The sequence below is a fragment of the Pelophylax lessonae genome (genome assembly GCF_965119305.1).
Source record: "Pelophylax lessonae genome assembly, chromosome: 1".
NCBI classification, from domain to species: domain Eukaryota; kingdom Metazoa; phylum Chordata; class Amphibia; order Anura; family Ranidae; genus Pelophylax; species Pelophylax lessonae.
This window is the reverse complement of record NC_138768.1, coordinates 384089836-384105348: the sequence shown is the minus strand read 5'-3', so window position 1 is coordinate 384105348 and position 15513 is coordinate 384089836. Positions and strand designations below refer to the sequence as shown.

Sequence of the window (15513 nt, the reverse complement as noted above, 5' to 3'; positions counted from 1 at the left end):
CTTTAACTGACAATTGGGCGGTCATGCAATGCTGTACCTATAGGAAATTTACATCCTTTTTTCCCCACAAACAGAACTTTCTTTTGGTGGTATTTGATCACCTCTGCGGTTTTTATTTTTTGGGATATAAACTAAAAAAGACCAAAAGATTTTTTTTATAAAATATATCCAATAAACTAAATTTTTGTCATACATTTAGGCCAAAATGTATTTAGCTACATGACTTTGATGAAAAAAATAATCTCAATAAACGTATATTTATTGGTTTGCGCAAAAACTACAGCATCTACAGACTATGGTGTACTTACTAGAATTTACGCAGCTTTTACTTTCTGGCTGCCCATCTCATTTCTTGAAGTGCTAAAATGGCAGAGCAGTAGAACCCCCCCCCCCCCCAAAACTACCTCTTTTTGGAAAGTAGACAACCTGAGGAATTTTCTGAGAGGCATTTGAAATGATATATTGCTCACACATGTCATGGGTATATTTTGAATTACACCCCAAAATACATTCTGCTGCTTCTCAGGCTTTCTAAGGGCATAAATTGTTGATGTCAATCCTCACTACCTATCACAGTTTCGGAGGCCATGAAATGCCAAGATAGCACAACCCCCCCCCCCCCAAAATGACCCTGTTTTGGGAAAGTAGACACCCTAAGCTATTTGCTGAGAGCCATGTTAAGTCCATGGAATATTTTAACCAATCACCGCTTTCATGCTTTCTAATGGGGGAAATTGTTGATTTCACTCCTCACTACCTATCACAGTTTCGGAGGCCAAGACCGCACAAACCACCCCCCCAATGACCCCTTTTCGGAAAGTAGACATCCTAAGCTATTTGCTGAGAGGCATTTTGAGTCATTTGCAGATCTTGCTTTTTGTCACAAAGTTTTGAAATTTGAAAAAAGAAAAAAAAACATTTTCCTTTTCTTTCTTCATTTTCCAAAACAAATGAGAGCTGCAAAATACTCACAATGCCTCTTAGCAAACACCTTGGGGTATCTACTTTCCCAAAAGGCGTCATTTGGGGGGGGGGGGGGTTGTGCTATCTTGACATTTCATGGCCTCCGAAACTGATAGGTAGTGAGGAGTGAAATTAACAAATTATGCCCTTAGAAAGCCTGAGGGCAGTGATTCATTTTTGGGTCCTGTACATGGCTAGACTGCCAAAAAATCTCACACATGTGGTACCCCCATACTCAGGAGAAGGAGTAGAATGTATTTTGGGGTGTCATTTCACAAATAGCCATGATTTATTTTCGGGGTCCTGTACACAGTTAGGCTCCAAAAAAGTGTCACAAATGTGGTATCCCTGTACTCAGGAGAAGCAGCAGAATGAATTTTGGGGTGTCATTCAACATAAACCCATGGCATGTGTGAACAATATATCATTTAGTGACAATTTTGTGTAAAAATTAAATAAATAAATTTCATTTTCCCTAAACTTGTGGCAAAATATAAAATATTCCATGGACTCGAAATGCCACTCAGCAAATAGCTTGGGGTGTCTACTTTCTTAAAAGGGGTCATTTGGGGATGTGTTTTAACTGTCCTAGCATTTTATGCCCAATATTAGAAGATTTTGCCACACATCACCCACTCTTCTAAGTACTTGAAGACCAAGCCTTTTCTGACACTTTTTGTTTACATGAAAAAGTATTTTTTTTTTACTAGAAAATTACTTTGAACCCCCAAACATTATATATTTCTTTAAAGCAGAGGCCCTACAGAACAAAACTTTTTTTGTCACACGGTATTTGCGCAGAGATTTTCCAAATGCAATTTTTTGCTAAAATAAACACTTTTTTTTTTAATGCACAAATACACTATATATTGACCAATTGTTTGATAACATATAAAAGATGATCTTAAAATTGCACACGTCCGTGCAGCGGTAACAAACTACGTACATTTTAAAAGCCGTTACCACTTTAGATTTACAGAGAAAGTCTAGGGCAAGAATTACTGCCCTCGATCTGACGTTCGCGGCGATACCTCACATGATGGCGCAATTGCTGTTTACATATGACCCCAGACCGATGCTTGCAGGGAGGGAGGCATGGAGGCTTGAATTCTTTTTTCTTTTTTTTTTTTACACCTTCCCTTTCATTTTTTATTTTTTTTTATTTTTATTGTTATCACAGGGAATTTAAATATCCCCTATGATTGCAAAAAGTAGTGACAGGTACTCTATTTTGTTTTTTTCAAAAAAAAATTGAGTTTTTTGGACTCTAGATCTCTTTTCTGCCCTTAAAGCTTCTGACCACACCAAGATTAGTGTGATAAGATGCTTTACCAATTTCACAATGTTTATATCTGGCGAAACCAAAGTCACGAAATGATCGTAGCTTCCGGTATCCTAGGCCATAGAGATGATTGGAGCCATTCTGGTGTCCAATCAGCTCTGTGGTCATCTGACAGAACCACTGGCTGCAGTCTGGGCTTACCCGGAAGGTTGCTTGTAAAAGCAGTCTAGCTGCTAATTATCTGCTAGGATTGCTTTTACATGAAAGCTGACCACTGGCTGTAAAAAACGATACCCAAAATTGTGGGGTATGCCCACCATTAGACCTCCCAGCATCCACCCTCTTCTAATGATGGGCATACTTGCAACGTTCTTTTTTTTTTCCTTCAGCCTATGGGCTGAAGAAAAAAAACTAAGAACATAGCAGATTCCTCCATTCATATCGATCGATGTGGATGAAGAAATTTCTGCCAAGAAAAAAATATGGCGAAGCATAGGGGATAGCATAGTGTCCACCCCATCCCATATATGCTCTTTTTAGCTGCGGTGGTAAAATCACCTCCTACAGTGCAAGAATCATTGATTACGCATATGATGATAGCAAACGCTGTTGCTGTCAGAATAAACAGATCAGTGCTGCACCTGATGCGCATACCTGCAAAGCAAACAATGGTTAACAATAAAACACCGTAACAAAAAAAAATTACAGTATAACAGTATATTTTAAAGTACAGTAAAAGTAGAAAGAGGAGAAAAGAAGAGTAAGCACAGACATTTAACTCAATAAAACGACAACTGTTTTTGTCTTTTTTATGTTTATTTTTTTGTAACTTTTTTTTTTAACCTATTTTGTAACTTTAAAAAAACTTTTCCTGGCTAGGGTCTCTCAAAATGCGATAGCCAACATCTTTCGAGACCATGTGTGAAAAAGTGTTCCCTAGACTGTGCCGTGCTGTACCCAATACTTATACTCTACTAGTGTGTGGTAGCGAAGGAAACAGTCCCCGATGCAGAGACCAGGTTGGCCAGGACAGGAGGGACAAAAATAACGGGTGTCACGCCTAAATCCGCATTTCCTACAGAAATGTTTTTTGAGGTGTTCTTTGGGTAGGGGTACTAGGGAGGACATCCGGAAAATGCCTCTCATGCAGCCGGCTCACAGCATCTGGATTGTGAATTTGAGCCACAGCACCTTCTGGATACAGAAGGGCTGTGATGATCTCTTCCTGGAATTTTAGGAAGGATCCACTTCTTCCTGATGCTTTGTATAGCTCATAAGCGTTCAGCAGAGCCAATTGAAATACATATACGGACACTTTTTTGTATGTACCAGCGTCTCGCCTATGTTAAGGTTGTATTTGTGGACACAGAGGGGCTTCTCAACAATACCAGTTACCGTTTCAATTTGGACTGTAGATTCTGCGTGAATGGAGGACAGAAAGAAAGCATTCTGTGTGTCCCTCCACTTCACTGAAAGTAATTTATTACACTTCAAGCAGGCTCTCTCCCCCATCTAAGTCGGGAATCTACAAGCCGTTGGGGGAAGCCCCGGCGATTAGGTCGCATGGTGCCACACGCGCCAATTCCAAAATCAAAAAGGTGACTAAAAAGTGGCACGCTTGTGTAATAATTGTCCATGTATAAATGGTACCCCTTTCCGAATAAGGGTGACACCAAGTCCCAAACAATCTTGCTACTGCTCTCCATGTAGTCTGGGCAATTGGGGAGCTCCACATTGCTATATTTTCCCTCGTAAACCCGGAAACTATATGTAAACCTGTTGCCCTGTCACAGAGCTTATACATCTTGACCCCATATGTAGCACGCTTCCTGGGGAGAAACTGTTTGAAAGAAAGGCGGCCAGAGAATGTAATCAGGGACTGCTCAATGCAGATAGCTTGTTGGGGCGTATACAAGGCTGCAAACTTCTGGTTGAAGTGGTTTACGAATTTTGTGGAGCCGGTCATATCCTGGGTCACCCCGAGGATGACAGAGTTCATTGTCACTGAAGTGCATTAACCGCAAGATTTGCTCAAATCTAGTCCTGGCCATGGCAGCAGAGAACACGGACAAATGGTGAATTGGGTCAGTGGACCAATATCACCACAACTCACTCTTTTTAGTAATGCCCATGAGAAGGGATAGGCCCAGAAAAGTTTTAAATTCAGAAACCGTGATATGTTTCCATGCAAATTCTCTGGCAAGGGTCAAATTTGGATTTGTGGCGATGACTTGATCGGCATTTATAAATTGCTTTGGTCCACAATAGATCTGTAAAGATCTTCCGTGAAAAACATCTCATAGAAACCAAGGGGAGTAAAATCGTCTGTTTCCACCTGAATTCTGGGTTGGCCAGTGAATGGGGAAAGGAAGGGCGCTGCAGAAGTGGTGGGCTCCCAATCAGGATTTGTAAGTGCATCAGGAAGGACACTATGGGCTCTACGGGCCTGTCTTCGAATTCTTGGTGACTGCGGGAGACTACTTGTGCTAGCCACCGCACTAGCTTGAACTGCACTTATGGGACTCACCACGTCACCAAGTGTTACTGCAGTGCTGGTTTGACTATGATCAGGATGTACTAGGCCATTGGTGCTTGCCAGTTCACCAGAAGTTTGAGCCGCTTTAGTACCGACACTCTGCTTCATACAAGAACCCTACGGTCGTTGCACCTCAGCAACAGAAGAAAGGGGTCGGGTAGGCCTCTTCACTAGTGTACCTCTGTACCAATAAATTGGTGGCCAGTAAATTTATAGGTACCTAGTGTGACTCACAGGTAAAAAAGCACCTGGTTGTCAAGGATTGTTTGAGCCACTACCAAAAAATGTAACTGCTAGTGCTTTTAGAGATCAGGCCTGACCCTGCTAACGCTGCGGTGTAGTGTGCTGTGTATTGGAAGTGACAGTAATCTGCTGATTCTGCACTTCTTGGGGGGGAGGGGCTAAATGCAGGTGCTGGCAGGTGTCGGACTGATCCTGCTAACGCTGCGTTTTGGGAACACTGAACTATTGGGGACACTAGTGTAGTTCTGATCAGATCAAATATATTGATCCATTCAGACACTATACTAGTAATGGAGGTGTTAAGTGTGTTTATGTGTGTGTGTGTCACTGGCAATCAAAGGGTTAAAATGTATTACTAAATATGTGGTGGGTAATTTGACGCTGTCCTGAATTGACGCTAACTAACTGATGTCATCTGTGACACTAATACAGTGATCAGAAACAAGATCTGTACACTATAATAGTGACACAGGGCAATGAAGGGGTTAACTGGGGGTGATCAGAGGGTAAACTCTTTATTAGGAGATATATGGCGGGGACCCTAAACCTATCTGGGACTGCCTCTTACTACCACTAACTGCCTCTTAAACTAACTGAAGTCACAAGTGAAACTAATACAGTGATCAATAAATTGTATACTGTAATTAGTGTACACTGTGACAGGGGGTGACAGGGTTAATCGGGGGTGATCAGGGGGTTAAATCTTTATTGGGGGCTATATGGCGGAGACCCTAAACCTTGGGGCTACCACTAACTGCCTTGCACACTACCTGAAGTCACAAGTGACACTAATACAGTGATCAGTAAATTGTATCTGTACTGTATATAGTGTACACTCTGACAGGGAGTGAAAGGGTTAATTAGGGTGTGATCAGGGGGTTAAGTGTGTGCCTATGTGTACTAGTGTCAGTGTGCTGCTTCTGTACTCATGGTAGATGTTCCCTCTCTCACGCTGGAACCGAAAAGGACTCCAGGAGAGGGGATTACATCATATCCTGTGCCAGTGTTTACATTACATGGGCACAGGGTGTTCTGCCATTGGTCCGAACTGATCAACAGGTCCAGACCAAAAATCATTGGCCTGGACCTGATGACTGATCGTTTCTGAACCGAATCAGAACATCGCGGGGACAGCGGGGGTGCACGCCCCCCCCTAGCCTCGCGCGCGACCGAGGTAGCGGTATGGCAATTCGTGCAGCCGTGCCAGCCTGCTGCAGTATATCTGCGGCGGGCAGTCGGCAACTGGTTAAAGTGACGCAGTGCCGTATCATAAAAAACTACCTGGTCATGAAAAGGGGTAAATCTTCTGGAGGTCAAGTGACCAAAATGGTACATTTTCTCAGTTTAAACATTTGATAAGTTTTTTTATTTCTATTATGAATAAAATATGGGTTTATGAGATTTGCAGATCATTGCATTCCACTTTTATGTAGATTTTACACAGTGTCCCATCTTTTTTGGAATTGGGATTGTATTTTCCACAAGAATGCTTAGCAATGAGGAAACAGTCGTGGCACATAGCATCTTTTATAACAGAACTCGTCCCCATATGAAAAAGAAGGTGCAATAGAAACGTATGTTCATAGCTCACAACCTTGTTAATTTTAAACCAGATATCTTATAAAGTCCTCATTTACTGCTTTTTGTTATGAATTTGATGTCTACAAGAAATGATCTTTAAGGGGAAATATGACCAAAGCCAGAGGCGTAACTACAACCTTCAGGGCCCTGGTGCAAGAAACCATGAAGGGCCCCCCCCCCCCCCATCTCTGGTCCCAGGCCTCTACCTCCGGGCCAGGGGCCCTTTACTCCCGTCGTGGGGCACTTTATTACAGCACTACAACAACCCCCTTCCGGCCTCCCCTCACGTTGGTAGAATGCCAGGGTCCAGTCGCAAAAGCAACCTTTGTGGCCCTGGTAGTTTCGCCCCCACTGTGTATCACCTGTATTTAGTTACTGCTATAAGTGTTATAAATTTTACTGACATATAAGATCTGCACTCCCAGCTTATAAAAGGTTTTTAAACATGATGGTACTGATTGGCTCAGTGCACGGACCCTGAGCTGATCACCAATGACAGGAGAACCAGCATACCCATTGCCAACCTCAGGAATATGAGCTGCAGTGGTGCAGGAGGAGAGCTCTGACAGCAAGTTGCTCATGCTGGGGACACTGATGGATGAACAGACTGACAGCACTGGGCTAGCAGCAGTTGGGAGCGGCGGGGGAACCAAGCCAGGCGGTGGATATCAGTACCAGCAGGGCTAGCGCAGGGATTTTTGTCTACACAAGTAAAGGTGCATTTTGGTGCCCCCCCACCACCCCCCTCTCCTCTCCACAATGCAGCACCCCCCCCCCCACTTTCTACAGTCGCGCTGGGTCCTCAGCAAAAATCCTCTCCCCATTTCAGGCACAGATCTTCTCCCCCAGGTCTTCCCTTCCAGCAAAAAAACCCTCCCCCATAAGTACTTTCCCCAGTTCTGTCACAAACCCCACTATTCTAATCTCCTCTCCTAGTACAAACACACCCCCCCCCCCCAACAAAAAAAAACAAATCCTTTCCCCTTCTAATACAGATCCATATTTCCCAACTGTCCTAGTTTGGTGGGACCCTCCTGAGATATAAATGAAATCCTGTGTATCCAGACTAAAGGGCCATACACACTATAAGATTTTCTGAAGACTTTTTCCTTCAGATTTACCTTTTCTATGTAGTACAAGGGCCTGCCTGATTGCATACAAATGGAAAGTGTTTAGGTTTTACCTCATATTATATGTTTTTGGTAAATCTAAAGGAAAAAGTCTTCAGAAAATCTTATAGTGTGTATGGCCCATTAGTTCCAGCTCTCGGCTCCACTAACTTGCCTGACAGGGCGGGTACTAGTGTGGGCACCTGGGGCGATCGCCCTGAATCTCTAGCGAGGTGCCTGGAATCCCAGACACCACGATTGTCTCCTCAATAGCAGCCAGCATCTCTTTGAAGAAGAGGGACAAGTTGTCAAAAAAGGAATGCTCACTGTGATTGGGGGGGGGGGGGTGCTGTATCTGCTAGGGGGCACTTTGAAGGGGAGAGAACTGGTGCTGAAGGGGAGGGGGGGTCGAATTCTATATTTAACCCCCCTTCTTTCACAAATTCTCTCCCCTCCCAAAGTGCCCCCTAGCACATACAGCACCCCCTCCCCCAAATCACTGTGAGCATTTTTCTTTGACAACTTGTCCCCCTTCCCCTGCAAGTGTCATGTTGTACATTTCAGATTCAAAACAAACCTCAGATCAGCACATCCTGTTGATGCTGTGTCCATTCTCCTCCCCCTCGTGTCTGTGTATAGGAAGACATCCGAGCCGAGGAGGGGGAGGAGCTTCAGTCCGTGTTGGCAGTGTGAGGCAGGAGGGGGAGAAAGGGAGAGATGCAGCTGCCCTACAAAGTAATCGCAGCGTTTGGGACCTGAAACACCCCGCACAAGCTGTGAGTAAGTCACTGGAGCCAAGTGAGTACCAGCAGTGTTGGAGCTCACCCTCCTTGCAGCCGCTACATCACACGCTGGACAGGAAGTCTTTCCTGCTGTCCCTGGGCCCCCTTACAGTGGTGGAACACCAGGGCCCAGTCGCAAGTGCGACTGCTGCGACCCTGGTAGTTCCGCCACTGACCAAAGCTCTTTTGACCATACTTCTCCTGTGGGTCACAGGATTGTACTTAGTTCTGTACTCCTGTGACCCAGATTTAGCCAACAGCGGGCTAAAGTCCACTGTTGGCTGACATCGCAGAGCCGTTACAGGCTCTGCAGGGAATCCAACAATAATGTCGGGATCCACACAGATGCCTGACTGGCAGCTGTCTCAGCCCCTCAGTGCACTGCTGAGAGGCTGAGCCAGCCTCTCCCTCTCCTTCCATAGCCCAGCGCTCCAGTGAACGCTGGAGGGGCAGAGCACAGGATGGTGGCTGATCAGCGGTTTTTGATCACTCAGTGCTTGGTGTAGAGCCAGCAGGGCTGTCAGTATGTAAGTTTGTTTTGTTTGATTCCTGCACATCTCTTTTAAAGATTAGCCCATTAAAATGTAGTTTGTTGTTATATATTTAATATGGGCTACTGGATGATGAAATATTGGTCTGCCACATCTGAGAGACTAATCTAGGCGTATATTCATATTTTACTCATTGCTGTTGGTTTAGTTTCTAGAATATATTGGCCGGGCATTTATTGATATTACAGAGTTTTTAAACTACAACAGACAGTATTTTATTATTTAGTACCATACTCCACTCTGTTTCCCTGCAGGCTTCAGATATATTCAGTACATTTGACCATCTGGACTTTAATCTTATGGAAATATACAGAGGGTGTTGCATAAAATGCTGATGGTCATGCCCTAGTACAAGGATGAACTGCTGAATGGCTGATAAAGACATCTGCTTGACTTGTTATACTTCTAAGCTGCTTTAGTTGATTGTAAATAGGAGTATATTTGACATGGCATGTATCGGTATTGGAAAAGAGCACAAACCTGCATTTCAAGTTTGCAAAAAAAAAAAAAAAATTAGGTGTGTTGTGAGAATGCTGATTGTGTGACGCACATCCTTGCCAGCCTCATTGATTGTATGATTACATTGCTCCCTCATCAAGCAATGATTAGTTGAGTCACCTTTATCAAGTTATAAAAATGTGAATTTAAACAGAAACGTTTCCAAGCATCATTTTATGGATAGTAAAAAATATTCTGGTAGGAAATGTTTGTATTTATTCCCTTTATTAATTAGAATATATTTTGAATTGATACAAGTCTGTAATAATGGTTGTGTTCAATTTGAATGGGTTACTTTCTCTAGCTTAAAATATGTACATGCACTAAGCAAAATGCTTGAATATTGAAGCAGAGATATAAAAACACATGTGGATAATACATTTTAATTGGAAACATGTATAAAAAAAAGTTACCTTTAAGCCGGCATGGATACAGGGATTAAAATTTGGCCGGTTCAGCAGGGACTGGCCGAATTTCGATCCATGTATGGTCAGGCTGATTGTACCCAAGCCAATCCATCAATCAACTTGGGTTCAACAAGCATGTTGTATTTTTCCACATACGGTTACTGCCAGCGGTTATAGCTGCTACCGGTATCCATTGTATTCTGCCTGCTGGGAAAGCTACCCACACCTCCCACTGACAGAATCCAATAGTTCAGCGGGAGGCATTCCCCCATCAACACTGACTGTGTTGATGGGGGAATCAAGTGGTTTTCTTTCCTTCCATCCATGATAGAAGGAAAGAATATTTTTATTATCTATGGCCAACCTTAGATCTTCCACTGTTCTAACCACTATTAGCCCACAAACTCTATATAGAAATAATTACTATAAGGCATCAGCTTTCAAAAAGCTTCTCAATAACTATGACAAACTCAGTCATATAAATTATATTAACAGCATGACCCTGTATGTTTATTATACATGTATAATACAACAATATTTTTATATAGAGAGCTCATGAAAAGCACCTAAGAGAAAGAGTGGCAGCACAAGACATATTTAAGTACTAGTGCTATGATTGCAGATAGTCAGCGATGCAGCTAGCCCTCCCATGACTGAACTATTAAGATATTTAACAATGGTTTTCCTAACACCTCTGCCTCTCCATGATCAAATACTAGCACATTTGCTGCTCTGTTTGGAAACTGGTCTTTATCAGTCAGTACTGTGCCAGCTGTGCTTTCTTATTGGAAGATTATGCAGGTTATAGATTGGTAGGGGGCCGGGTGTGCCAGGTGATCAGTATTTGTAAGTGCTGGGATTTCAGACATGGGATAGGTGTACTGGTATTGAGCTTATTTATGCAGGAGCCTGAATTAAAAAGATAATGTAACACAACCATTCAAAACATTTCTAGTATAATTTTTGATGAAATTTGTAAAACTCACCAATTGTCTTCAGATTTAGGTTCAACCCTTTTGCTGCCTCTCTACATTACTCTACATTAGAGTACTTAACTCTACATTGTAATGCACTAAGCTGCAAAAATATGTATGCCTGCATAATTTTATCAAAATTCACACCAACGCAGCTCATACATAACACTGTGGATTTTTATTGTAAATTGCCTGTTTACAGTTTTACATATTTTTACCATTTCACAAAAAGGCATAATTTAACATGTACTGATATGTATTATTCATTATTAACTTAAAGTGGTTCTAAAGGCTCAACATTTTTTCAACATTTTCTACCTTAATGCATTATTTACAATAAGGTAAAAATGCCCCAGTAATTGTATGCCCCCCATCCCCCTTATACTTATCTGTGGCTAAAAGTAGAGAGCAGCTCTTGAAGTGAAAGGGTTAAGGCATAGTATCTGTACTTAGTGTTATCTTTTTAAGCCAATCTTCCTCATCTTCCAGCACTGGTTGACTTTCTGTCATGCTTTTTAGTTAAAGGGGTTGTAAACCCTTGTTAAAAAAAAATAAAAATACTAAATAAGCCTATACTTACCTGCTCTGTGCAATCAGTTTGCACAGAGCAGCCCTGATCCTCTTCTTCTGGGGTGCCCCGCCAGCCCTCCAGGCCTCTTCTCTTCATTGGGTGCCTTCACGGAAAGCCACTTTCCACGGGGTCACTCATGCTGGCTTGCTCCCGAGTCTTGTTGCTGCATTCATTGACACAGACAGTGGGACTCAGCCCCACTCCCGTGCCACTGTTTTTGATTGACAGCAGCAGGAGCCATTGACTATCAATCTGTCCAATGAGGAAAGAGACAGTGGCGCGAGCCGCTGCACTCATGCACATCACTGGATCGGATTGAGTTCAGATAAGAAAAAAGGGGGAGGGGGTCTGGGCGGAGCTGCAGCACAGAAGGTCTTTCACCTTAATGCATAGTGCAGCACAAAAGGTATTTCACCTTAATGCATAGATTTACAACCACCTTAAAATGAAAATGTGCCTCCTGTATGGAAGGTAATCTTACAAATGAAATAAATAAATTAAAAGAAAAATACTTGTAAAATGTTTTACAACCCCTGATAATCAGGGATCAGAGGGTAAATGAAAGTTGACAGTTGCTGCTCATCAACAGGCTGATCTTACATAGGGGTTGGTTTAATAAAGGCAAATAGGCTGTTTACTTAGCGAGGTAAATTTTCACTTTCAAGGGAATTTTCTCTTAGTTTAGTGAACAAGGTGAAGTTTTGCTGATTTTCATGATCCAATTATTTATTTTTAACAGGTACCTATATAGCATTTTCAATTTACACAGTGCTTTACATTATATATATATTATACATTCACATCAGTCCCTGGCCTCATGGAGCTTACAATCTAAGATCCCAAACTTACATTCATACATATACTAGGGCCATTTTACCTAAGGTAAGCAGAAAACTCAGAAGAAACCCATGCGGCACAGAAAGAACATGCAAACTCCATGCAAGTAGTGCCACAGTTGGGATTAGAACCGACAACCCTAGTGCTGCTAGGCGGAGGCACTAACCACTGCCCAATCATATGAAAATTAACCTTTCAAAGTGGACCTGCTCTACTTGTTTAGAAAATTAACCCATGGTGCAGGGGTAGGGAACCTATGGCTCGCGTGCCAGACATGGCTGTTTTGATGGCTGCATCTGGCTCGCAGACAAATCTTTAATAAAGGGGGGCGTGTCCGGACGTAAGCTGCACTGGATGTGTTGTCCCAGAGCTCCGCCGTGTCTACCACTCAATCCAGTGCCATCTGTGTAGCTGTGCCCGGTGCCAAGGAGATTTTTGCACCCATCGACGGTACACTTTGTGGGCTATACACCGCTACCCTCAGTTCGTCTCTGGGTGACTGAATTGCCGCGCTACTGACCCCGTGGCCTACTCGCAGTATCGCTGCTGGCTCGTGTGCTGTTTATCTGAGGGCCTTGGCAATCACCGCCCGGTAAGGAGACCTGCCATCTGCTCCCTGTGCCCCGACAGACACAATCTCCTTCCCCTCTGACACCCGGGGACCCGCTGGAGCTGCCTCTCACATCCACTTCTGAGGCCTTTAGCGGCCGGCCGCCATTTTCTCAGGGCCTATACTCACTTCCATCACTCGCAGGCCTGCAGGCGCTTCACCACTCCGGCCTCATTGCATACCTGCCTGCTCTGCTCTCTTTCCGACCGGACTCCAGGCACTTTCACATGGCTCCATCTACTCACTGTATAGCTGCGGCCCATGAATATGAATATTAAATAAAGGTTCCCGACCCCTGAAATATAGTGTACGGCTCTCACGGAATTACATTTGAAAATATGTGGTTTTCATGGCTCTCTAAGCCAGAAAGGTTCCTGACCCCTACCATAGTGTCTAAAAACTTCTGAGAGTGCATATCGGTGCCAAAGATGCCCTGTGGTTGATCACCTTTCTTTTAGCTATTGATATCTAATATTTGACACTGTCAGACTCAGGGAAACCTTTAATCTGAAGACAAAGAAAGTAAAGATAAATAAGGAAACATACATAAACCCTTCTAAGCTTGTGCATAATGATTTAAGACCACGTATTCTCATTAATACATAGGCTCATTCATGAAGGCTGAACTCACAACATGTGTGACCTGCAGTGAACAATGTTTGTTTCAAAGGTGAAACACTCTGAGCAGCTCATAGAAGTTTAAAACATACTGTACCATTAATAATCTGAAACACAAGTGGCAAGTAGTCAGATAGTTCATTCTGGGTTTGGCGGCAAATAGGTAACTTAACAATTTATATAGCAAATGTTGTAACCCAACATAGCAACCAATTCCCTTTATTTGTTCTGAATTTTTAAAGTTGAAACTGATTACTTACTATGAGTTACTCATCATTCTCCTTGCACTGAATAATATAAAGGCTAAATAATGAAACTTGAATATGGCACCAGGCTAATCCATCTTTTCACCGCAATTATTGAGCTGCAATAATAATGTGTTTTAACGTGATTTGTTGTGTAAAAGCATCTAGAAAGATTATCGGGGCAGTAATACTTCAGTGGGAGCACCTGTGCAGCCAAGTGCAGTAAAATATACCATCACCAGTATTGACAGGGCAAAGGCTAAGCACATACAGTTAATATTTATATAGCCGTATTAAGATGGTTTATGTAAAAATTTGTATTTATTATTTAATCTAGATATGGCTTTACATAAGAGAATAGGTTGTAAGATTTGCGAATGAATACAATATATGTAACAGACGTTGCTATAGTTGGAAAAACCTTTTTTGCTGTAAATATTGATTTGTTTGGGCAAAATGACTGTAAATCAACAGAATTTTGCTAAGTATTGTGATATGAATATACTACAATACAAGCAATACACACCGGTATACTCATAAAACATGATATCTGCATAATATTGTTTAAAAAAGTGAACCTGTCCTTACCAAATGGGTGCCTAAGGTAACAATATAGCTAAAGTGCTTGAAAATATTTGTGTTGGTCTTTATTTCAGTCTAGGAAACCCCTTAAAATTGCCCCCCCCCCTCTTCAAAACTCAAAAAAGTTAATAATCAAAACCCCAGCTGTCAAATGGCAGAGCTTCTCCTGCACCCTGAGATTCTTCCATTTTGGCAGTCCTAAAGTGTATGGACAAATAGGAAAACATTGAGCTGCCTCTACAGGCAAAATGCAAAACTGTAAAAGCAGCATTTTCTTTAGCCAGTGTGCATGGACCCTAACTGTGACTGACAATTTTTTTATTGGACTCCATTAACTCTTATACATTAATGTAAACAAAACATCAATCACATCATAATGCATCCAGACATTTTTCTGCATTCAGTTATTATACTGAAGGATTTTTGTACACAATTTATGGGCTTTAAACATTAATTAAACGACTCTACATTTCAGTGGAAAAAAAAGTACACTCCATTTTAAACACAGTAAAAATAGTGTTGCTGTTCACACCAGTGAAAGCTATTTTAGGACAACTTTTTTATTTCTTTTCAACCAAAGGTTTATTTTCTATGCCTATCTTTGTGATTTGTTTTTATAATATGTTAATTACTGTACCATGAATAGTTTGCTTTTGAAATTGCATTGGTACAGTTTGTCATTTTTTATGCTAAAATCTTTTCAAAATAACAGATCCATTATTTGTTCCATTATGTTGCCTTTTGTTTCATTTACAGTCTATTGACCCAGGACAACAGTTCACATGGGAACACTCTAACCTAGAAGTTAATAAACCAAAGAACAGATATGCAAATGTAATTGCATATGATCACTCACGTGTTCTGCTTTCAGCTATTGAAGGTAAGGTAATGCTTTTTTTCTCAGTAAACTGCAGTATTAACTTGTTATCATTTAACAAACAGCTGCATTGCAGCGTTCAGTTAGTCATTCTATCAAGATTTGCATTTTTATGTTCTGTGTCTACATGCTGAGCTGGTGGTTAAACAGTTAGCTTTAGGTACTGCAAAGTAGATGTCTAAATTGTTTAGAACTCTGTCAAACTCATCATTGTGACTTAGGACTTATTCACACATGCGTCAAAACC

At 42.0% G+C, this 15513-nt stretch overlaps 1 protein-coding gene across 15 annotated transcripts in view; it reads left to right on the top strand.

The window, feature by feature from the left end:
- The window catches only part of PTPRD (protein tyrosine phosphatase receptor type D), a 1741884-nt gene that overhangs the window by 1605556 nt on the left and 120815 nt on the right, over positions 1 to 15513 (top strand). For all 15 annotated transcript variants that reach the window (XM_082266411.1, XM_082266413.1, XM_082266423.1 and 12 more), the window contains one exon: positions 15146 to 15269. In XM_082266411.1, the coding sequence (XP_082122537.1) occupies positions 15146 to 15269 (124 nt within the window). The remainder of the gene's footprint in view (positions 1 to 15145; positions 15270 to 15513) is intronic.